General features: G+C 40.4%; 1 protein-coding gene across 2 annotated transcripts in view; it reads left to right on the top strand.

Moving 5' to 3' along the window:
* Positions 1 to 22,290, top strand: part of ZFPM2 (zinc finger protein, FOG family member 2) — a 460,096-nt gene extending 437,806 nt beyond the window's left edge. For both annotated transcript variants that reach the window (XM_059165805.1, XM_059165804.1), the window contains 3 exons: positions 11,831 to 12,037; positions 15,515 to 15,739; positions 18,698 to 22,290. In XM_059165805.1, the coding sequence (XP_059021788.1) occupies positions 11,831 to 12,037; positions 15,515 to 15,739; positions 18,698 to 21,189 (2,924 nt within the window). In that variant the 3' untranslated portion in view covers positions 21,190 to 22,290. The remainder of the gene's footprint in view (positions 1 to 11,830; positions 12,038 to 15,514; positions 15,740 to 18,697) is intronic.
* The last annotated feature ends 2,126 nt before the right edge of the window (positions 22,291 to 24,416 follow it).

Genomic DNA, 24,416 nt, shown 5'->3' with positions numbered 1-24,416 from the left:
CAGATAATGTTGACCTCATTTTTAAAATACTTGCTGAAGGAGGGTACTGTAATTTCATGGTTTTTACACTATAGCATTACTAGCAGTTTGCCAGCAGTCTGCTTTGCTGTAAAGACATAATTTATAAACCTGAGGTGTTCAAAGATGTGTCCTTGGAAGGATCCACTTGATCATAAGTCTATAAACAATTCACTTTCATTTAGCTTTATGTTTCCCTAACAAAGTAAATTTTGTGGGCTTAATCAAAAGAAAAAAATATTTCAATAATCATGTAGATTATTAAAATAAAATAATATTTCCTAAAATAGTCCTTTTCATTTGCACCTACTTACTGTTAGTTTCTATGTTTTTATTTCCTGATATTCAAGGGAAACTTACGAATCTGATAGGGAACTAGCCACTAAATCCAGAAGCCAGGTTTCATAGCTGGAATTAGATATTCCGTATCTTCTAAAATATTGACTTAATACAGGAAGATCTTTGGAAATATGACTCCAGCTGATAAATTTGAAATCATATGTAACATGTGTAAAAGCAGAAATCTTTCTTTTCTTAATCTCAGAAATATGGTTAAGTATCTCTATTCATTTATCTCCCTGACTCCTGTTGTAATTTGATCTCACTTTCTCAATTAAGATCCTAAAATCATCAGAATAGAATCAACCTTATTTAAAGTGACCACAGGGCTCAGTAAAGTTTGTAATTTTAACGTTGGGTTCACAGAAGCTTCCTTAAAAACGAGAGTATAGTTTTTATCCTCACTTCAATATTCAACACACAGTCCTCAGTTCCCAATTTTCCAGTTCTTAAGCAATTAACTGTTCTATTGACATCAGAGGAAAGGCTGCCTACAGAAGAGCTGAAGAATGAAAGCCTTGATATCTTATATTGTAAATTGTGTTTTAACATAAAGAGCATAAAAAGTTGTTTTTCGTTTTTTTTTTAAATCAAGTTAATGAAGGATAAATAGTGTATTTGACAAATAATTCTGCTGTGTGTCCATCCCTCTTGATTGAAAAAGGCAAAGTATAATTAAAAAAAAAAATCTGTTTTCTCCGTTGGCCCAGATACTAAAGACACACCCCAGAGTTGCTGGTCAAATCTGATTTTCTCCCCTTTCCCAGGAACTGCTAGGATGTTCTATAAAAAGATGTCAGGAGTGCCAGGATGGGAAAGTTGAATGCCCCCAAAGGCCCCACATCGCCTATAAATACAAATGAAAAATGTTAAAGATGATTTAAAAACAGGAAAGACCTTTTGCAAAATGCTTTTGATTTATTGCTGTGTACTGTGCTGATCTTTATCAATTATTCTCACTCTATTTTATTCAAAAACTATTGTAAATTATGAGTTGGCATGTTGCTGCATACGGAAAAAAAGGCATTAATCAACTCTAAATAAACAAGTGCAAAGATCTATCTAACAACTATGAAGTAGTTAATACATTTTTAAGCAATTTTATTACAGAAAGGAGGTCTAAGAGAGTAATGCTTAATTATCTGGACTCCTCTGTGCTGGGCTCCCTTTTGATTGTATTAATGAAGCAGCTGGCCCATTGTTTCCCTTTAATTCCTCTATTGTTTTAAGAATATGTCACAGCTCTTTATTCTTTTATCAGGTGCTGTGCAGAAGGATCCACACAATACCTCATATTCCTACTGTATTTGCCAATGCACAAAGAAACCTCCACCGCGGTTTTCAAAGAAGGGGCACACATAATTTATAAGTTCTATTCCTTGCACTACTCCACTGTCAAGAATTTCAACAGTATTGGATTTGAATTCATTATAAAATGTGTATTAAACAATGTGGCTACGTATAGATATACGTACCGTGGTCGTGTCTAAAGCTTGAGATCTAGGCATTCACACGCATGGTGTTGAAATGGGGCAATTATTTCGCTTTTAGGGAGTTATTCTGACCAATTGCTTCCCAGTTATGAAAAACTTAAATTTCACAAGCAGGCATCATGTTGGATTTTCAAATTATTTCATATGAATAAAAGAAGTTAATGACCGAACAAGTAAGCAACCTTGTTTCTCCCACTTCCAGAAACATCATGTCCCTCTGTGTGTGTGTTAAACAGTCCATTTATTCCCCCAGAGAAAGGATTTAATTTACTTGAGTGTGCCTAAGAGGTATCCTAGTTTACTCTTGTAGACCAATGGGTAATCTTGATTAACTAAACTCTGATTGGCAACTGACCATTTTCTGACACACATCTTCTGTCCCATTGTGAAGGAGACAGACTTTTAGATTAATGCAGAAATAGCACTGTGCATTCGAAGAAACCAAAATCCTGTAGCAACTTAGTCTATGATAGAACATTTTGTTGCCAGAGCTATCTAAAAATGCTGGTTTGTTTATATGTGATTACTTCTCCAAATTTGCACGAAAATCACACACACACACCAAGAATAAACCATAAAGGGTAAAATCTCAAGGTGTGACTGACATAGACATTTTCCTTTGTTTTCCCTCTGTCAAATGTCTGTATTTAAGAGGCTGTTTCATGGTTTTTTTTTTTCCCCCTCTTTAGTTCTCAGTCTCTAATAAAGGGAAGTAAGACTTAATGACTTAACGCTATGTAGTAGAACTCACTAACTTCAGCTTTTAATATATGCTTAGAAAACCCATCAGAATAAATGACCGTAGACCACCGATTTCCTTTTGTATTGTTAGGTGAGTGTGCGTGTGTGTGGGGGGAGGGTGTACGGTTAGCTTTAAATAAAGTTTCAAACTGGTATCCTTGTCTATTTGCTTCAGGCTCCTTATCCTTCTACATAGTGAGGCAGAGAAATACGGAATCTAAATGTGATTTAATTGGTTCAATTTGCTGTATATTTTTATGCTAAGCTTAGGTCCGTATCTTGATGAGCCCAGATGTAGTCGGGTTTGAGGGGTACAGCATCACGTTGCTTGTGTTTCCTCATTTTTACAAAGCAAGCGTCTATCAATCAAACAGATAAATTAGAAAGAAGCATGTATAGACATAACACATGGAAAAGATTTTTCAGCTTGCTATGTAATTATTAACCTGATTTTTACTATTGTAAGAAGCCATGAATTGCAGATAGCATGGACGAAGTTAAATGCTTTTATACCAGATACATTTTGCTTATACAGAACTCTATAGGTATGGTCGAACAATATAATTGAAGCTTTGTCAGCTCTGTAACCTAGCAACAGATAATACTGTTAGGTTACTGAATTGCTCCTGGTTGACAAGTAGGGAGTATTTTTGTGTTTATCATGTTTGCTAATGATGGGCTCCTTTCCAAAAGGCTTGTCTTAATCTTAATTAGAGTTTATCAGCAGAGGTCTGCATGACATTGTGCAGACACTGATTTCATAAATAATAAAAAGTGTAAGTGAAAAATTTGGCAGGATGGAGAGATATTTCAGGGCACTGCTTCTAGTAAGAGGAGCGTGGATTTCCAAAATATACTTGAGCTTGAACTGTGACTTTATTCTTTATTATCGAAACTTGTAGTATACTTCACTGCAGTTTTGACAGCAATTATGAAAAAAAAAATTTATAAGCTTCCTGTTAGGAACCATATCTGTTTGCACAAGAACTTTGATCATAAACATTACTTAGAACAGTAAGTCCATGGTTTCTCAAGAATGTCAAGGTCTTGGTGGTTATTACTTTCTATGGAACCTTGAACATATCTGTCCTTTTTTGTGGAGGGAACCGTGTGTGGGTGTGGAGACTGGGAAGAGTGACTATGTTTGCAGCATAAGAGGCAGACAAAGAGAGGATCCCAAAATAACCTTTCCATTTGGTGGAACCAAGAGAGGTATCAGATAGCTGTTTCAGAGCCTGATGTCATTTGATAAAGACTTCACGCCCAAGCAGCAGGAATGTGATTTTTTTTTTGGCTCTAGTTTGTACAATATGATCTTTCCCAGTTTTGAGAGGGAAACGATATGATTGACCGTTTCTAATAATAAGTTACAAACCTTCACAATAATAAAGAATCAAACGTTCTACAACCTAATGTCACTCACAAATTTGCCAAGTTCCTAACTGGTTTATTCAGTCGAAAGGTGACGGTAAGTCCTTACATCCTTGCTTTATCCATCTTTCCTCACCTTTTCACTCAACACTCTCAACATTCTTCAAATATTCGGGGAAAGGGGGGAATTCAGAGCTGTTTTCAGCTGCCATTTTCTGAGATTCAAAATCTCCCTCCTGGATTGTTTGGACCTATCTATGTATTTGATTATCAAGAGACTTCTGCTTGTAGCATCTCAATCCTTCTACCCTGTACAAAGGCAGATAGCCACCCCCCTTATGCCAGCGAGTCTTAATGTTGGAGGCATTTGAAGCCCTTTGGGGAACTTCTAAAAAATAATGAAGCCCAAACATCACTCCCAGAGATTTTGATTTGACTGATTTGGAGTAGGACTAGGAAATCGGCGTTGATTAAGAGCTCCCAGGTGAATTGACTGTGTGGTCAAGATGGCCAAGTAGTGCCCTGTGGTTATGTGCAATTTTGATGCCCTTTTAGAGTCCAGCTCAACTAGTAATTAAAATAGGGAGTTGGGCAAAGGCTACTTTCTATTTAATACTACCAGACGAGTTTAATAGGTGTGAAATGTTTATTATAGCACTTGGCACATAGTAAGTGCTTTCTAAGAGTTGGCTGGTCTTATTAGAAGGTAACCTGAAGTTATTCCACAAATAGGGATATTCTGCTCCAGATCACAGCTGTGCCCTTAACAGCTGTGCCTCATCACTGTGTCCTCCTCTTGATGCTGTCTCATAAAGTCACCCATCTTATTTCCGATTCGGAGAGATAACTGCTGAAATTCCTCAAAAACTGAATGATCAAGTGTGGCACGGTGTAGTTAGTGAACACGGGAGGTCCCTGTGACTCCTTTGGGACATCTGGTTTTTCCAAAGTACAGCATCCAGAGCCAGACTGCCTTGTCCAAATCCCATCATCCACACCTTCCTCCCTTCCTCCAAGTCCCCTTTATCCGTGTGACCTTGGAACACCTGACCTATACCCATGATATGATGGTAAAATGGGCATAAATAAAAGCCACCTTACTGCTTTCTTGGGAGAAATTAAGATAAGGCATGCGAAGCGCTTAGCACTGTCCCCTGAAAGTAGCACAGAGAAACCGCTTAATAAATGTGATTATTACTAGTATTAGCCCATTGGTCATAGAAGCTTAAAAAGTTGTTTACAACATGATAATAATCATCTATAGGATATCTAGCCTAAGGCTGTCATTTTAGATGAGGTACATAAAGCAATTCTCCAAGATCACTCAGTAACAGATCATCCAGTCAGGACGAGAACTGAAGTTTCTTACCCACCTCCCAGTCAAGTCCTCTTTCTTATCCGTCTTTGCGCTGAGGACCGATACATTCGGGGACTTGGGATGCCAGCTACGCTTCATTATTATTAACATGTGATCCCTTACACCAAGAGCATTTGCTCCCGATGCCTGTGCAAAGAAAGTTGGGAGAGTTTTATCAATTAAGCATATATGATATTGCCACATAGAACCCCACCTCTTTACATAACTCTCTTTGTTTTCCGATCAATATGCTGTTAGTTTGGATTTGTATGTTAAAATTTACTTGGTTTAAATCTGGGGGCATCAAACACACTACTGTATATGAAAGCCACAGAAAACTTCCTTCGGCAGGAACACTCCACTGGCGCCCCGAGCACAAGCAGAAATCCAAGTCAACAAAATCTCAGGAGGTACATCACTCGAAATAGTCAGATCTACACAAGTCTCCAAAATTCATTCAAATGAAAACAGTTAAGGTGGCCAAATACAGTCAACTCCAACTTAGCAGTAACTTGAACTTTCAAGATGCTTTGTTTCTTTAAAGTAGCTGTCCTAGGAAAGTTGATGGGAGAGAACTTACTTTGTTGCTTTAAACCATCTCACATGGAAACCACTTTATAAAAATGATATTCCTGTCTAACTGTGGCTAAAAAAAAAAAATTGTGCAAATATTCGAGATTCACAATGGTGGTTTCTAGTGGGGAAAAAAAGGTGCTCCCCTTTTTTCCCAATTTTTTTTTTTAACCTGTGGTCAAATAGACATAACATTAAATCTACTATCCTAACCATTTTTAAGTGTACAGTTCCATGGCATTAGGACATTCAGATTGTCCTGCAACTATCACCATGGTCCATCTCCAGAACCCTTTACATCTGGCAGAACTGAAACTTTGTATCAGACACTAACTCTCCATTTGCCCTTCCCCTAGCCCCGGCAGCCACTAACCCACTTTCCCTCTCAGTGCTTTTGAATACCGTCAGTACCTTATCGGAAGTGGCATCGCAATTGTGCAATATTCATCTTTTATTTCACTTAGTATAATGCGTCATATTTCTTCCATATTTTAGCATATGTCAGAATGTCCTTCCTTTTTAGTACTTTTTTAATTTCTTTCCTTTTTGCTGCTGAATATTCCATTGTATCTATATACCACCATTTGCTTATTCATTCATCTGTCAATGGACACTTGGGTTGCTTCCATGATTTAGCTATTTTTAATAATGCTGCTATGAACATAGGTGTGCAAATATCTCTTGGAGACCCTGCTTTCAATTCTTTTGAGTATATATCCAGAAGTGGAATTGCTGGACCATAAGTTAATTCTATTTTTTTTTTAATATTTTAATTTTTAATGAACTACTGTACTGTTTTCCAGTGGCTGCACCATTTTACATTCTCACCAGCTGTGCATAAGGGTTCCAATTTATCCACATCCTTGCCAGAACTTATTATTTTCTGGGTTTTGTTGTTTGATGGTTGTGTTCTCATTTTAAAGCCATATGTAACATTCTTTGATCCGTTTCCATTGAACATGAGGTCAGTAGGATGAAGACACCAAAATAGCTAACTATCAGCATGATTTAGCCTTTGCATGCACTTGGATTGCTCCTTAATCAAGACAGATAAGAAGTCCTTCTATTCAACTATAAATTAGAGTTGGCCATATGTACTCTAGTTCCAAAAACCGAAGGGTAGGAAACTGGTTCTCCTGCCTCCTCAACCTGTCAGCACTAAAGACTATTTCTTTAACTGGTCAGGATACAGTATGTGATCCACGAATGGATCACCGTTAAGTTTCCTTTTCTGAAAGGGGTTGGCTTTCTCTGGTGAAGCAAGGATACAGTTGCTCAATGAATTCACACACTTTCTTTCCTTTTCTGGTGAGATTTCTTTTCTTGGATTTAGCAGGACAATGAGAAATGAGAATAATTGTCTCAACCTGACCAAACCAAAAGGATACTTGTGACCAGTTAGTTACATGGTTCTTATTATATGTCCCATCCATTAGCTTATTTTATCCCCACAATAACACTGTGAATCCAGTACTATTATCAGCGTCCCATCTTCAAGGATTAGGAAATGGATCTGCAAGAGTGCTTTGGTAACAAGTTCAAGTCACACAGTAAGTGGCAGAGCCAAAATGTATACCCTGGCTGTCCAGTTCCATTGCTCATACATCCTGCAGAAGGGATCACATCCCCGATTAGTAATCACATTTGGGATATTTCTTTGGAATCTATAATTGAAATCATGTTACAATACCAGACATATTTCTCTTTTTATAAATGACTCCCTAAAGTTAAATACTCTAAATTCACCATCTAAAAAATTCAGCCAAATGGTTTCAAAGAGCCAACCCTTGGTTTTTGTGGTGCCATTCTCTTGGTTCCCCTATAACTTTTCCAAATATGTGCTTTTTTTTTTTTTAAGATTTATTTATTTATCTGTCAGAGAGAGAGAGAGAGCACACAAGCAGGAGGAGCAGCAGGCAGAGAGAGAAGCAGGTTCTCTGCTGAGCAGGAAGCCTGACTCAGAACTCGATTCCAGGACCCTAGTGAAGGCAGATGCTTAACCAACTGAGCCACCCAGGTGTCCAGCTCACTTTGTCATTAAAAGGTCACTTCTCATATACCTACATCTGAATTGTTGAGATCTCCCAAATTTCAATGTTTCTTTTCTTTTCACTCTGTAGTCTCCTAGCATCACCACATCAATCCAAAGAGCATCCACAGTCATTTAGAATGTGCTAATGATATCCAAAATAATTTTTTTTTTCCTCCAGCCTTAGGTCTCCTCCAAATTCCAACTGCCTCCTTAAATCCATTCACACAGAAGCCCCTCAGGGACTTCAGACTTTACATTTTCAAAGCAAAATCCAGTATTTCTGCGCACGCACATACACCCACGTACATACAGCCGACATGCGGGTGCACACCTGGGCTTCAGAGTCGGACAGACAGAGCCGTAAATCACGATTCTGCCACTGGCCATGTGTGTAGCTTTGGGCAAGTTAGTTAACCTCTCCAAGCCTCAATTTTCTCAATTCTAAAATGAGGAAAATATCACCTACTTCCCAGAAAAATTGACTGGATTAAAATAGATGAAGTACATAAACCACTTAGCTTATTAGGCCCACAGAAAGTGCTCCTAATTAATACAATTGTCTCGTTGTTGTCTGTAACCAGCTCTACTGCCTTGTTGATGGCTTCCCTATCTTCTGATCTCCCAGACCCAAACCTTCAGGTTTTTTCCAGCAGCTTCCTTCCTCTTCCTCATCTCAGGAAATCCTCCCCTTTTCTCTCTCTTGAACTGAGAGCCCTTTTCTCCCTCACAATTTACACCTCTCACAACTGAACTAGTACCAGAGCCTCCAAATGGCCCTTGGGGTGGGAATTCCTGTGCCCCTCCCTCCCCCTTCCAGTTTCAGGTCCCCAGGACCCTGAGATCTTTCTTCTGGGAGAGAAAAGCCACTATCATTATTCATTTATTCACTCAAAAAAAAAAAAAAAATGATGCCATCTCCCCACCATGAGGAGCCAGGCACAACTGTCTTTCTGTTACTTTCAAAGCTGTCTGGCCCTGCGCTCCACGTTTCTGGCGGGGGTGGGGGAGTGGGGGTGGGGTGGGGAGGCCTGATACGTAATGTCTGCTAATTCCAGTGGCAAGTGCAGCAACTCTCACCGTGGCTGATTTCAAGTTACCAGTGTGATAGCCACTAGCACAGAAAATGCCTGACCACTCCAGTGTTGTGTCCCCGACTCCAGTATAGGCTGGTCCCAGCACACCCCTGCCTGTGACCAGCCCTTTCTCCCTCAGATGCCATGCTCCGGCCAGGTGGCCTCTGAACCATTCCCGGGACAGTCAGGCTCTTCCATAATCCTGCCCTGGCCTGCGTGCCCCTTTCTCTGCCAGCAATGATGGATCTGCCAGCTCCCCCCCCCACCGCCACACATACTTCTGCTATTTTACCTATTTCATGAGTCAGTAAAAAAGTCACCTTGGGTGGCTTGCCTGACTCCCTGGAGACGTGTCCATTAGTCACTCCTCTCACATTTTCTTTGGCGCTAGGGGACGCCACCCACACTGTGGTCTTGTCATTCATCCGCCTCTATGTGTCCATTCTGATTGTGAAGCCAGTGAGCCCAGCCCAGCCCCCCACAGAGAGCTCGGTGAACAGCGGATGAATGAATGATCGGAGAGATTAAAATCCCAGAACAACTGACTTCCTCATTAAGTCTATCTGGTACATTTTCAGCCCAATTCAACCTTTCTAAAGGAGATGCTTTTTCTAAACCATAAAATGAGATGAAATGATGAAGATAATAAAATATGAAACATGACTCAGTATGTCGGAAAACATGTATTACTATCGCCGGGCTGTTTAATCATGTAGAAAAATCATTTTTGCTTACTTGCCATTACACTTAATATTCCTGAGTTTTATTTCCTTTACTTAGTGGGTCTTTCTGGTCAAGAGTTGGAGCCCACGGATTCTGAGTCATCCTGCTACATCGGTCTCTGCTGGGAGACGGATTAGCTATGCGTGGCACCTTCTCTAAAATCTGTTTCTCCTGGGAACCTGAGTCTAAACCTTTCCTTTTGCGAAAGATACCCACAGCTGGATTTGCTAAAAATGTAAATTTCTCAAAAGAGGTGACATATTATCAATAAGGGAAGTCGTTCCGTTCATCCCTGAAATCCAGGGACTCCCGAAGAGCCGGCGAGGAAGGAAACCTGGACTGCCGCGCCTTGCTCTGCCCGCCCCACCTCTCCTCTACAAAGACTCACTTAATAAACTATACCCCAGAGGAAAGATAAGGTGCGAATGATTACCTTGTCTACAGCTGTAAGTAGTTTGGATCTGTATGCACATCAGAGAAGGCTGAGCCGCTGAACGCAGGAGCCTTCCTGGGGGAGGAACCGGCTCTGGCAGACACACCGCCACCGAGCCGGGCTCAGTCACTTGCACAGAAATGCCACTTAGCTTTTGTATTTGTAAAGAAATAAGTCAGCGCCAAAGCGAATCTGTTCTTCAACTTTGCGAAACTCGGGTGCTTTCAGATCCGTTAAGAGTCAAAGTGGAAAAAAAAAAAAAGTTTTCTAGCCTTTTGGTAGATTTGGGTTTTACTTTTGGTACCTTTGGGTTTTACTTTGCAACTTTTCACACACATTCAAGGTACGGAATCTGAGCTGTATTTTTTCATAGACTTGTTCTGTCTGGGAGGGTGTTCTGTTTACTTACCTTTAAGACGTCACCCGCTGGTGTAATTAGCTGTCCGAGGTTTCTCAGGAAGTGTCCCGATTCTTCTGGGCGACATCGCATATGCTGTTGTTATCTTTTCCAGCAGATTTTTACCACAAGTTGTTTAAAAACTATGATCTATTTAAGGATGGAGGAAATGAAGTGCAGTTGAAGAGACAGTTATGCTGAAAGATAAACAGAGCAATATTACTTATCAGAATGGGTACAAATTTTGCTTCCTTAATGAGTACAATATATAGCTCTGCAATATATACACAATGAGAAAAAAAAGCTTTATAACATATCAAGTATGCCACGTTATTTCAGGCATAACTGTACAGGATACGTATCTAGGCCTGAGAGTGTAGATAACAAAATATAAGTGCTCTGCCTGTCTAAACATGTTAAATAAATGAGCATACGCTATCGCGTTCCAATACATTAGAAGATGTACTTGCATAGTTAATTTTCTTTTTAATGCACCACACGTGATCGTTTTGAAGTGCAGAGCCAGAGTATATCTTAGTATTTGAAGAAAGGATTCTTTTCATTTAAACAAATCTTTATTTAAATAAGCCTTTTGAAAAGGATCTGCGGCATATCTTCTTTTCAGGAAGTTCAATCAGGGTAAATGGAGATAAAGAAGCTGCATTATAAGGAATATTATATAAGTAAAGATCACTAAGCCAAAAAAAAAAAAAAAATGGCACCAGACGTAAAGAGAGTAGAACTAGCTGGAATGTCATTTTAACTTTCTATATTTTAGGAGCGTTCATGTACTTTTGTTTTGTTTTGTTTTCGGCACATGGGTATGTTGGGAAAAAAGAGAATGGGGAAGGGAGGGAGAAAGGAAGAAATAACTTTTGACTCCCACGAGGTACAGAAAGAGTAATGGCAGAGGCTCACCCGCAATAATTTCTGCGGCTGGATCCCTACCAGGCCTCTTGGTAAGCAGGAGACCACGTCTTAGCATGGGTAATGATTAAGGCAAACCCCAGAAGGCACACGGATCCCAAAACTCTCCACAAATGATGTCTGTTCTTGGTTCTTAGTTCTCTCCTACTATTGGCCACTGAAGAGTTCATTTCATGCTAGGTGTGCGATTTTCCACCCAGGAGGGAAGAGGGGGACAGCCCTGGTCTCCATCACTCTCCCCCAGTAGGAAGTGATGTGAAAACCGGAAGATGCCATTGCTGTCAATCTGGTGTAAGGTAGGCTGGAGCGTCCTACGTCATTCACTCTTTCTTTTCCTTCTCTCTCCTTCATAGGGGGTCAGCTCTGGTGCACCACGACAAAGGCCATCTCTGAGGGAGAAGAGCTAATTGCCTTTGTGGTGGATTTCGACTCAAGGCTACAAGCTGCCAGTCAGATGACTCTTGCAGAAGGGATGTACCCTGCGCGCCTGTTGGACTCCATTCAGCTGCTTCCTCAGCAAGCTGCCATGGCTTCTATTCTGCCCACGGCTATTGTCAATAGTAAGTGCCGCGGGCAGTAGCCCTGTCCAAGAGCTTTGCAGTGCTGATGGGTATTTATGGGAGAAAAAAAATGTCTACTAGCAGGCAACCAGTGTTGTGATTTCATTTTATCTTCTGTGTGTGTGTGTGTGTGTGTGTGTGTGTGTGTGATTGCTTCTCATGAGAGTATGAAAAGGACAATTAAATTCATTCATTTCAGGTTGGATTCTTGAATGTTACACACACACAAAAACTGACTTTCTAAACTAGTTGAATGACATTCAAGGCTACTTAGCTATGAGAGATCGAAGAGCTTTCATTGATGCTTCTTTAGTAGAATAGCTGTGGAATTCCTTAAGGGCTATAGAGTTAGAAACTTAAATAAAAAAGGAAAAAGGAAATAATCAAATTGTGATTAGGTATATTAATAAAAGGAAGTACATCAAGACATCAGCTAATATGACAACAAAAACAAAAAAGAAACATAGGAAAATAAAGAAAAATACATTGAGCTGAAGAACTCCACACATGCATGGAGAATTTAAAAATATGCTTTGTATGGGTCCCTGGGTGGCTCAGTGGGTTAAGCCTCTGCCTTTGGCTCAGGTCATGATCTCAGGGTCCTGGGATCAAGCCCCACATCAGGCTCTCTGCTCAGCAGGAGTCTGCTACGCCCCCCCTCTGTCTGCCTCTCTGCCTACTTGTGATCTCTCTCTGTCAAATAAATAAATAAAATCTTAAAAAAAATAAAAATATGCTTTGTAGACTCTGGCAAATATGCCTTTGTAATTACCTTATATTAAAATGACTAGTGAACCTAGTTGTATTCCTTGAGCACACAGAGGGACACTTTATAGGACAGAAAATCAGTGGTCTAGGAGTCCCCAGGTCTGAGTTCTAGACTCAGTTCTGTTTTTATCTAGCTCTGTGAGAAAACATGAATATCAGTCATATCGTAAGAGGAGAATACATTCCAAACCAGTAGGTAAGTGAGGTATTGCATTTAATCAAAAATGTCCCTGAAAATTCCTAAGACTGAATGATGCAGAATTATAGATACTGTCATGATGTCTTGATATTTTAAAAATAAATACTCAATACGTAATCAATAATTACGTTCTTGCTGTCACAGTAGCCTTTAAAGAAATTCTTGAGTGTATCTGGAATTACTGTTTTTCCAAACATTGAATCTAGTGCCCCTAGCCTGAGGTAAAATTTTGGGATTTCCTTCATGTAAATGTAGTTATTTTCTTTTACTGGATCTTTACTTTGATTCTGGTAGTGAGGAACTAGAAATAATATAGGTCAAACTTGAATTTGAAGCAAAAGGGTTTTGTTACCAGGAATACTGAGAGTACCTTAAATTATTGTGAAGCTCCAATGTGTGAATGTGATTTTTAATTATATTTGAGATTATACTGTGTTTGCTTTCTATAGCAGGATAACTATTGATCCCAAATAAATCAGCATAGATGTATACAGTCTTTGGTCTCATTCTGAAATGAGCTAATCAGTTAAAACTCATCTTGCTTAAATAGACATTACATGAAGCAGTATGGCCCTCTGAATTGGTGGGAAGAGCCAAAATAATAAACAGCAGTAGGAGATAATCTTATAACCAAATTTTATTTTGAAATTCTATATTGTACTCTCTGTCCTTACTTCTCATTCATTAGAATTTGGTCCTCAGTTTCCTCCTGTCTGTTTTAACGCGCTCTCCCTGAGCCATCTCCTTCACTATCATGGGTTCCACTACCAACTCTGTATTCACAATTCACAGATCTCACATAGAGCTGTTTCTTCTGCGTTTTAGACCTCTGTCGTCACCTTCCGCATGTTCCCTGTATTTCTTACAGGAATATCTAGTCCCACATATCTAATGCGGCCGTATGCCTCAGTTTGCCTGGATTAACCCCAGTTTCCAATGCTATCTGGTATGCTCCCTTTCACTACTAAGTGCCAGGTTTACACAACAACACTAGGCCAGATTTGGTGTCCCCACACCTATCCTTGCCTGACCTCCTCACCTGCCTGTCGTCTGCTCCCTATAGAGCTGAATGAAACTGTTACACAGAGATGCTAACAAGAAGCCTGGCCATTGAAGAGACCTTACCTTCCTCTCTAGCATCTAATTGCAAAGTAGCGCTCATCACTCCTAGTCAATTCTACATCCTCAATATAACTTTCCTTCCTCTGTGGCTCCTTTGCCGCTGATATGGAAGAGTTCTCCCACTGGGTCTCATTCCAGTTCACCTACTTGCAAGATTATGGGCAAATCACTCCATCTCCGTTTCCTTGGCTATAAATAGATAAAGGGGAAAACACAGACGGGAAGAAAATGTTCATGAGTAAATACATGCAAAATATAGACAAAAATATCCTAGCGTGACTTACAACTCAAACTCTGTCATAGTTCACCTCGATTATCGCAACTGCCTCCTCCCAGCCGTGTCTTCCTTCCAAATTGACTACCTTCGAAACTCTACTGCGCTGTTGTAATTTCATAATATCCGATTCTGCCCGTCTCTTGCTTACAACGATTCAATGATTCTCCATAATCATTGAGATGAAAATCTAAACTTCTTAAGAGAGCCTACAGACTCTTTGATCACTGCTCCTGCCTCCTCCAACCTTATCTCTTCCACTCCCCATCCTGGGGAAGAGCCCCCCAGCCCTCCCCCAGTCCCTCTCTGAGGCTCCCATGCCTTCCCCTGGGCTGTGCAGTTAAGACCCAACCTTCTTGTTATAGAGTCTCATTCTTCACTTACATTCTTCACTACCTCCAGAATCTCCGTCTTCACCACTCAGCGAGGGCATGTCATTATGCTCCCTTTGAATCCTTCCCTGACCCTGTCCCTCCTTCAGTCCCCTCACACACCTAGAGTCACACCCCAAGCACTCCTCAGACGCCTCCATTAGCCTGCTCATTGTAGCCTAATGTAATTACCTGACCACTTACTCATCTGCCCCAGGAGACTGTGAGCTCCCTGATGACCGCTTTTGGGTCTTTTATCTTGTTTTACACCCAACGCAGCATAGAGTCTCTAGCACAGAGTAGACATTCTCTAATTGATTTATTAAATGAACGAATGATGTCAGGAGCCGGCGTCAGGGCTAACTTTAGTTCAGCTATCAGATCCTTACCTTTTAGTCAATCAGATAAGCCATTTCACATTGCTATTTATAAATGCATATTTTTCTAAACCCTAAATACACTGTAAACAACTTAAAATTAATCTCCTGCGCTTTTCCTGTTGGAGCCTCCTACAGTACCATTTTCTGAAGTCTGTGGGAAGGTAAATTGCACTGGGTGTAACATTGCTTTTAAAGCTCGGTCCTGGGCTGGGGAACAGCACCCAAGACTGCACTCATCACTGTCTGATCGCCTAATTCTGAACCTGAGAGCGGTCTCTGAGAAGCATTGAACTAAATGCTGCTTCACTCAGGGCTGGTTCCAAATGGGCAGCAGCTAATGTGTCCCTGTGTTTTCGCCCGCAGAGGATATATTTCCTTGCAAGTCTTGTGGCATCTGGTATCGAAGCGAGCGGAATCTGCAGGCCCATTTGATGTACTATTGCAGCGGGAGGCAAAGGGAAGCGGCTCCGGTGTCAGAAGAGAATGAAGACAGTGCTCCTCAGATTTCCAGCCTGTGCCCCTTCCCGCAGTGCACCAAGAGCTTTTCAAATGCCCGAGCACTAGAAATGCACCTGAATTCGCACAGTGGTAAGTGCTTCCCCTGCTGCTGCTTTCGCTCTGGGAGACTCTACTGTTTCTCTACATACATCCCTATATTCATATATGCAAACATATACAATTCCACATCTATGTAACTGCATCTAGCTATAAAATCAAAATCGAACTTGCTGAACCAGCTGACTGTGATTTTATGTCACGTATAATCAATATACCCTACTCAAAAGACTTGGGTCTGAATTCTTTCCTAACAATGACAGTATTCAAATCGCAGGCTAAAGCATTCTTCTTCTTTTTTTTTTTTAAACAGCACCATTTCAGAAATAAACTCTCAATACCCTTTGTATGTTGTCATTAATATTCATTGATTAAAGTGTCAAGTGATCTTTGGAAACTGACCATATTATTTCCCACATGGTAAGGGATAAATAGTAGGTACATAAAAATAAGTATCTGCGGAATTGAAATAACACTGTTATTTTGATAGATCCAATTAAAATCACACTTGAGAGAAATTAACTTTTAAATACCAATCTGTAAAATGCTCTTGACTTCCAGAACACGCAGAACAGCTTAGTTGATCTCTATGACATAAAGCCACTTTTAGTGTAACGTTTTTAAATTCCTTAAGAAAAATTAGGCTAAAAAAAATTTATTTTATTTTATTTTATTTCATTTTTATTTATTTATTTTTTTACCTCCCTCTTCAACAGCACAGTGGTAATTGTCCCCATTTTACTCTGGAATTATGTGCCCAATTATTGTTAGTATTTTCATATTCGTTCTAATTCATTCCTGTATTTTTAAAAAACAAGTTAACCAAATGTACAGAATTATATTAACCCTAGAAACTGCTAGGGACATTTGTAAATAGGACAAATCAAGGTTTGCGTGTCAGTTCTTCAGCATCCATAATACAAAACTTAGAAGGTACTGCTAGGTGACTTCCTCACTGTTTTTGCTTGAGTTGAGTAATTAAAAAAAAAAAAAAAAAAAAAAACTGAAATAGGTGCTGAGTTCGGGGGGGAAAAAAAAACCCACAACACTAATTCCAACCTCCAATGCCCTAATACAGTGCAAGCTTTTGTCTTTGAACCGATAAAACTGGCAATTTCCTTTCTAGTCATTCTCTTTCCTTTTCCTACAAAGGAGCCATCTTTTTGTAGGTGATAAAGCAGAGGAGGCAGAAACAGGTCAGTTGTCTCAGAGGGTGAGTAGCTAGCTAGTCATTCACAAAAAAAAGAGAGAGCGAAGGACCTCTCAGCTAAATAGAAGAATGAGTATTGGATCCGTTAAGGAGAAAAGGACTAATATATCCCCTTTTTCTGCTAGGACTAGGTTTTTTCTACCATGTTTTCAGCTTATAAATATAAAAGTCAGGTCTCATTTTAATCTAAAGTACAGAGGACATGAGCCATGCCTGATTTAGCCATATGTCAGCAAATGGGAACTAGAGTTGACCTTAGTGAGTTAGAATATCCAGATCTTAATCCCCATACATGGGGGTGGGGGAGGCATTTCCCCCATAACTACCAAACAATCCTCCAGATACCAAGTGGGTGTCCTACAATTTAACTCAATTCTGACACTATCACCGGGAGATAGCATCAGATTTTCCAGATCAAGGGGCCAGCCCCTTGCCCCAACTTCAGATGCCAGTAGAAACCCAAGTTGTTAACCTGAGCTTCCCACCGACTAGCTGTAAATCAGAGTTTGCTAAGAGCCCTTCTTGGGGTTTAATTTGCTAGAGTGGCTCACAGAACCCAAGGAACCCATTTACCTACTGGATTCCCGGTTTATTATAAAAGGTAATGATTTAGGAACAGCAAGATGGAAGACACGCCTAGAGCAAGGTATGAGGAGAAGTTGAGAAGCTTCCGTGCCCTCTCCCAGGCTGCCATTCTCCTCGAGCCAACTGGGAATCTCTCTGAACCCCATCATTTCAGGTTTTTAGGGAGGCTTCATTACATAGGCATGATTGATTAAATATGGGTGTTGGCAATTTAAACTCAATCTCTGAAGATTGGGGAGGAGGGACTAAAAATTCAAATCCTCTAATTACAAGGTTGTTTCTCAATGCACCCAACCCTACCCTTAAGTAACCTAAGGGCTTTCTAAAAGTCATTTAATTAACATAACAAAAATGCTTTTATTGCTCTTATCATAGGAAATTCCAAGGATTTAAGGAGCTGCAAACCAGGAGGTCTGGTCAAAGATTAACAAATATGAATGACCATATTTGTGTTTCTTATAAATCAGAACCTCACAGTAAAGTTTCCTCACCAGTCACTGGTGATATTCAAAATATTTTATAACTGACTAGAAACAGGCCGTGATCAGTCCATACAGAGTTCTGTCCTAAATGACTGTGTGATTATACTGGTGTCCATCGGTCGAGTATCAACCCCAGATAGAGATAAACCATGTTCAGCAAAACCAATGCATAAAATTCTAGATTTGTACCAAAGATAAATTAGGAGGTTATAAATCACCTTACCAAATGGTTCCTTTTTGGATTCTTTTGAATAAATACCTAATCTAGTGCTCTAAGAGTTACTTGACTTGCGCACAGTTTATCAATATCAACTCTAATGTATTCCTGCTTCTTCCTAATGCAGAGCATGGTTTTGTAATGAGCAGGTTCTCCGATTAGAAATGATAAAATCTGAGGTTTGAACATGGCTCTGTCATCGAATCGCTTTAGTACCATAATCCATTCCCTTGATCTCTTGAATTTGTTTCCTGACCTGGAAGATGGAGACAGTGAAGACTGTCCCGCTGTGATCCGATGACACATTCAAACGTTCTCTGGAAGCTATGAGGTGTTACCACTGAGATGACACCCGACAAAGGATGTCACAAGAGAAAAGCTAATATCACAAGTGCGGTGCTGAAAGATTTCAGCTCATTCGTGCGGTGTAAAGGTTTTTATGATTAGAAAGCCGATGCATGTGATTCTCAGTATTCTTATTTTGTGTGTCTCTCCAGGAGTGAAGATGGAAGAATTCCTGCCCCCTGGTGCTAGTCTAAAATGCACCGTCTGTAGCTACACTGCCGATTCTGTGATCGGCTTCCACCAACACCTCTTCTCCCATCTCACTCAAGCTGCGTTCCGATGCAGTCACTGCCACTTCGGCTTCCAGACTCAGAGGGAGTTACTGCAGCACCAGGAGCTCCATGTCCCTGGAGGCAAACTTCCCAGAGAAAGTGACATAGAACACTCTCCAAGCGGGACGGAAGACAGCCTACAGCCGGCGCCAGACCTGCTGACCAGGAGCGAACTCCCCCAGAGCCAGAAGGCCATGCAGACTAAAGATGCGAGCTCTGACACAGAGCTGGACAAGTGTGAGAAAAAGACGCAGCTCTTTCTCACGAACCAGAGACCAGAGATACAGCCCACAGCAAACAAACAGAGCTTTTCTTACACAAAAATAAAGTCTGAGCCCTCGAGTCCAAGACTTGCCTCATCTCCGGTTCAGCCTAATGTTGGGCCTTCTTTCCCCGTGGGCCCTTTCCTCTCTCAGTTTGCTTTCCCCCAGGACATCACTATGGTCCCTCAAGCTTCAGAGATCTTAGCCAAGATGTCCGAACTGGTCCATCGGCGACTGAGGCATGGAAGTAGTAGCTACCCTCCCGTCATTTACAGCCCCTTGATGCCCAAGGGGGCTACTTGTTTTGAGTGTAACATAACATTCAATAATTTGGATAATTATCTCGTGCACAAAAAACATTACTGCAGCAGCCGATGGCAGCAGATGGCCAAGTCCCCAGAGTTCCCTGGTGTTTCAGAAAAGATGCCTGAGGCCGTGAGCCCCAACACTGGTCAAACCTCCATAAATCTCCTCAACCCAGCGGCTCATTCTGCTGATCCTGAGAATCCCCTTCTTCAAACGTCCTGCATCAATTCTTCCACCGTTTTAGATTTAATTGGGCCAAATGGGAAGGGCCACGACAAGGACTTTTCCACCCAAGTGAAGAAGCTCTCCACCTCTAATAGCAACGACGATAAAATTAACGGAAAACCTGTTGATGTGAAAAATCCCAGTGTCCCCCTGGTGGATGGGGAAAGTGACCCAAATAAGACTACCTGTGAAGCTTGCAACATCACCTTCAGCCGGCATGAAACATACATGGTCCACAAACAGTATTATTGTGCTACACGCCACGACCCTCCACTCAAGAGGTCCGCTTCCAACAAAGTGCCTGCCATGCAGAGAACCATGCGCACCCGCAAGCGAAGGAAGATGTATGAGATGTGCCTACCCGAACAGGAGCAGAGGCCTCCCCTGGTCCAACAGCGATTTCTTGACGTCGCCAACCTCAGCAATCCTTGTACCTCCACTCAAGAACCCACCGAAGGGCTAGGAGAGTGCTACCACCCAAGATGCGATATCTTCCCAGGAATTGTCTCCAAGCACTTGGAAACGTCCCTGACCATCAACAAATGTGTCCCGGTTTCCAAATGTGACACTACTCATTCCAGCGTTTCCTGCCTCGAGATGGACGTGCCCATAGATCTCAGCAAAAAGTGCTTATCCCAGTCTGAGCGGACGACCACATCTCCCAAAAGGCTGCTAGACTACCACGAGTGCACCGTGTGCAAGATCAGCTTCAATAAAGTCGAGAACTATCTGGCCCACAAGCAGAATTTCTGCCCGGTCACAGCACATCAGCGTAACGACTTGGGTCAACTCGACAGCAAAGTATTTCCGAATCCAGAAAGTGAACGGAACAGCCCCGACGTCAGCTACGAACGAAGCATCATAAAATGTGAGAAAAACGGGAATCTGAAGCAGCCTTCCCCGAACGGAAACTTATTTTCCTCCCACTTAGCCACCCTGCAAGGCCTGAAAGTCTTCAGTGAAGCTGCTCAGCTCATTGCCACAAAAGAAGAAAACAAACATTTGTTTCTTCCCCAATGCCTTTACCCCGGAGCAATAAAGAAGGCAAAGGGAGCTGACCAGCTTTCTCCATATTACGGAATAAAGCCAAGTGATTACATTTCTGGGTCTCTCGTCATCCATAACACCGACCTAGAGCAAAGCACAAACGCGGAAAATGAATCTCCGAAAGGCCAGGCTTCCTCCAACGGCTGTGCTGTGCCGAAGAAAGATTCCCTGCCGCTGCTGCCCAAAAACAGAGGCATGGTCATAGTCAACGGTGGACTGAAGCAAGAAGACAGACCCGCCGCCAACCCGCAGCAAGAGAACATTTCCCAGAATCCTCAACATGAAGATGGCCACAAATCTCCATCCTGGATCTCTGAGAACCCACTAGCCACGAACGAGAATGTCTCACCGGGAATTCCTGCTGCAGAGGACCAGTTGTCTAGTATAGCGAAAGGTGTGAATGGCTCCACCCAGGCTCCCACGAGTGGGAAATACTGCCGGCTGTGTGATATTCAGTTCAACAACCTCTCAAACTTTATAACTCACAAGAAGTTTTATTGCTCATCACATGCGGCGGAACATGTCAAATGAGATGACTTCATAAATGAACACCAGTTCACCTTTGGTACCAGTGTTTAGTATGTCGTTCTACCCAGTCCAGAAAACAATAACAACAACAACAACAACAACAAAAACAACAAAAAACGAACACACACATACACACAAAACACACACAAAGAAACAAAAAACAAAAACAAAAGCTGTTTGAATTACATCTGCGCAATCAGGAGATTGTTCTTTAAGGCTGAGTTGAAGACTTAAGGTGTAATTCCATTACAGTCCATTAGTAAAGTGTATTATTGGTGCCATTTTCAAAAAGAAATTAATTTATTTTACCAGCAGTATTCATAGCTGTGGTTATGTTATTTTTTATTTAAAAACTTTATATTAAAGTCATTTGTAATGTTATTGTATAGTTATTGTGTAGCACATATGGTTTGCACTGTATAGTAGATTTTAAAGAAAATAGTCACGAACAATACAGAAAAGCATTTTAGAAATAGCTTCAAAAGCACTTGTGTACCTTGATTTCTTCTTCTATGCTGTTGCAGATATATGTATATGCTAAAATATAACTTGCAAAGATGTTCTAAATACACATGCTATAAGTTCGCCTTAAGATTTCAATTCTTGGATAATCAGGCTCTGTTTGCACTTTATATTTTAGCAGATACAGTCTTTTAGTCACTAGGCTTTGCATTTGTATGTAGCTGTATGTTTCTGTCCATTTTCTTAATCTTAAACATGTATGTTAAATGAAGATGGCAATTTTTTTCTTGTATAGTACCTGTATTTTCTTTCGCTGATGCAGCTCTGTCTCAATTTTTAAACCTTTGCTGTTAAATGCAATACTTTATAAAGAATGAACAAAATTACTGGAAGCAGTATTGTAAGTAATAAGGTAGTATTAATCAGTTTTATCTTTTGAAAGGCACAGTCTAAATCGAAACCCTAAACTCAATGCTGCAAGTATGAATTTAATTCATATATAAGATCTATTTAAATATGAGTAGCAATACTGCACCTGGTGATCACAAAGATAATGTTCTACTTCTGATAGAAATAATTTCTCAACAAATGTTGTTACTATGCATGTATATGGATGGAATAAAATTCCAGATTGTTGGAGAAGTTTGGCATACTTTATTTTTTCTTTGAAATACAAAGGAAAGTCTATATACCTATTCTTTGTGATGAGAATAGATTCAAAATAGCACTGAATAGCTGAATATACCATATACACATGTGTGTGTATATATATAGTAACTTGCATATATACATAGGCATACACACACACACACATAGTAACATGATGGCAAATTAATAAAAGGATTAGATTGTCCATTACATGCACCTGATTAACATAACTTATTATATTAAATGAAAGGAGACTCCAACCTATGGAACTAGACAATTTTCCATTACAGCTGTATATAACAAGCACTATCTTTCTGTTCTTTACCCACTGCCCCCACCACTGTAGCACAAAAAAAGAACAATTTCATGCATCTAAAAGATTTGTAAAACCTAGGCACAAGAATTTTAACAGTTGTTGATCAAATGCACCCAACTTTTAAATGAAGTTTACTGGAGAGGGAGGCTTGCACTTTAAGGAGCAGTGAAGTTACATGATCAAGTGATTCTGAGGAGTAAAAACATACAGATTTCATGCCTGCAATTTGCAAAAGATCCTAGATTTTACGCTAAAATATTTATGAAATATTTATGTGTTATATCTGAGAGAATATATTTATATATGTAAATATGTATATAAACAAGAAATATATATAATTTATATATAATATATAAATACATATATATATATAAACAAGAAATTGTTTGTATAGTTGAAAATGAGTTCCAATAGCCCTCATAGAAGAAAATTGACAGCAGAGGCTGAAATAGTGGTGTTCAGACCACGGCTAGACCCTGAAGAGTACAGAGGAAGAAAATAGGTTTCTGCATGTAGAGATCAGTTGTCAATGGTAGCATGAAAGTAGCATGGTGAAGAGAGAATAACAACTCTCCAAAAGAAAGAGGCTCAGATACAAAAGTAGAAGAAAACGAGGGTATAAATAAAGATCTGGTCTCACAAGTCCTTGAATGCCAGGCTGAACCTTACGGGTTCACAGGTTGCCTCCTACCTAGAGTCATGAAATGAAAATTGTGTTCGGGAACAGGGACAGTGAAATGTGAGACCTGGAAGCTAGAGAGAGGGTGATTTGCTAGAAAAGGCTGTAGCGATGGTCCTCATGGAGGCTAGTGGGACACACACTGAGTGAATGAAGGACAAGTCTAGGTACGTGCTTATATTTTAACAGATATTAAAGACCTAATCAGAGAGAAAACACAAGGTCTTCAACCCTCACTGATGGAAACACTGTATTCAACAATACAACTTTGGGTCAGAATATTAGCACCAGTTGAAGGGTCTGGGGGAAGGGAAAGGGTGGTAAAAAGAATGACAGTTTATATTGGTTCTTTAGATTGTGGTATTTCAATCCTCTACGGAGCACTAAAATCTACTAAATCAGAATATCTGAAGGAGGGCCTGGATTTCTCGGGCTTTTTGGCAAAGCAACCCTGAGCTATTCTCTGTTGTCCTCTTCTGACCACAGCTGAAATTCACTGAATTAAATAGGGGTAGGGGTTGGGAAGCAGTATTCTGTGGTCAACACCAAAATAAATTAGGCCGGTAGCAGAATTTAACACTCAATTGGTCTTCAAGGGTTGCTATCTCATATATAACACATTTCAGGTTTTAAAATTATTACAATTTAAAAATAATTCAGTATGTATGGGTTAGCATTGAAATTAAAACTAAAAAAATGAAGTCAGTATGTAACCTGGGAACAATATTTGACAATCTTTTAATCAAGTGGAGCCCTCTCATTTCCAGGCAAAAACTAAGGGTCAGAATTTAAGTGCCCAAAGTCGCAAAGGCAATGGGTTGAGACCCAGACCCATGAGCCTTACTCTCAGGTTACCTCTCCACATCATGTTCTTTTCTCTACCAAGCCAAAAGAATAATATCAGGGTGTGCAGTGAAAATTCCAGCTACTTTTTCTCCCTCTGATATATTAAGTCTAGCTCAATCAATCTCTGGAGATAGAGAAAAAGCATATTACTTTCTCATGACTGCCGTAACAAATTACCACAAGCGTGGCGACTTAAAACAACAGAAGTTTATTTTGTTACATCTCCCTGCTGGACTCTCCAAATGTGTAGCAGCATGGCAGAAATTGTTATCCCCAAAC

The sequence above is a fragment of the Mustela lutreola genome, chromosome 3 (genome assembly GCF_030435805.1).
Source record: "Mustela lutreola isolate mMusLut2 chromosome 3, mMusLut2.pri, whole genome shotgun sequence".
NCBI lineage: Eukaryota > Metazoa > Chordata > Mammalia > Carnivora > Mustelidae > Mustela > Mustela lutreola.
This window is presented reverse-complemented; position numbering and strand designations above follow the sequence as displayed.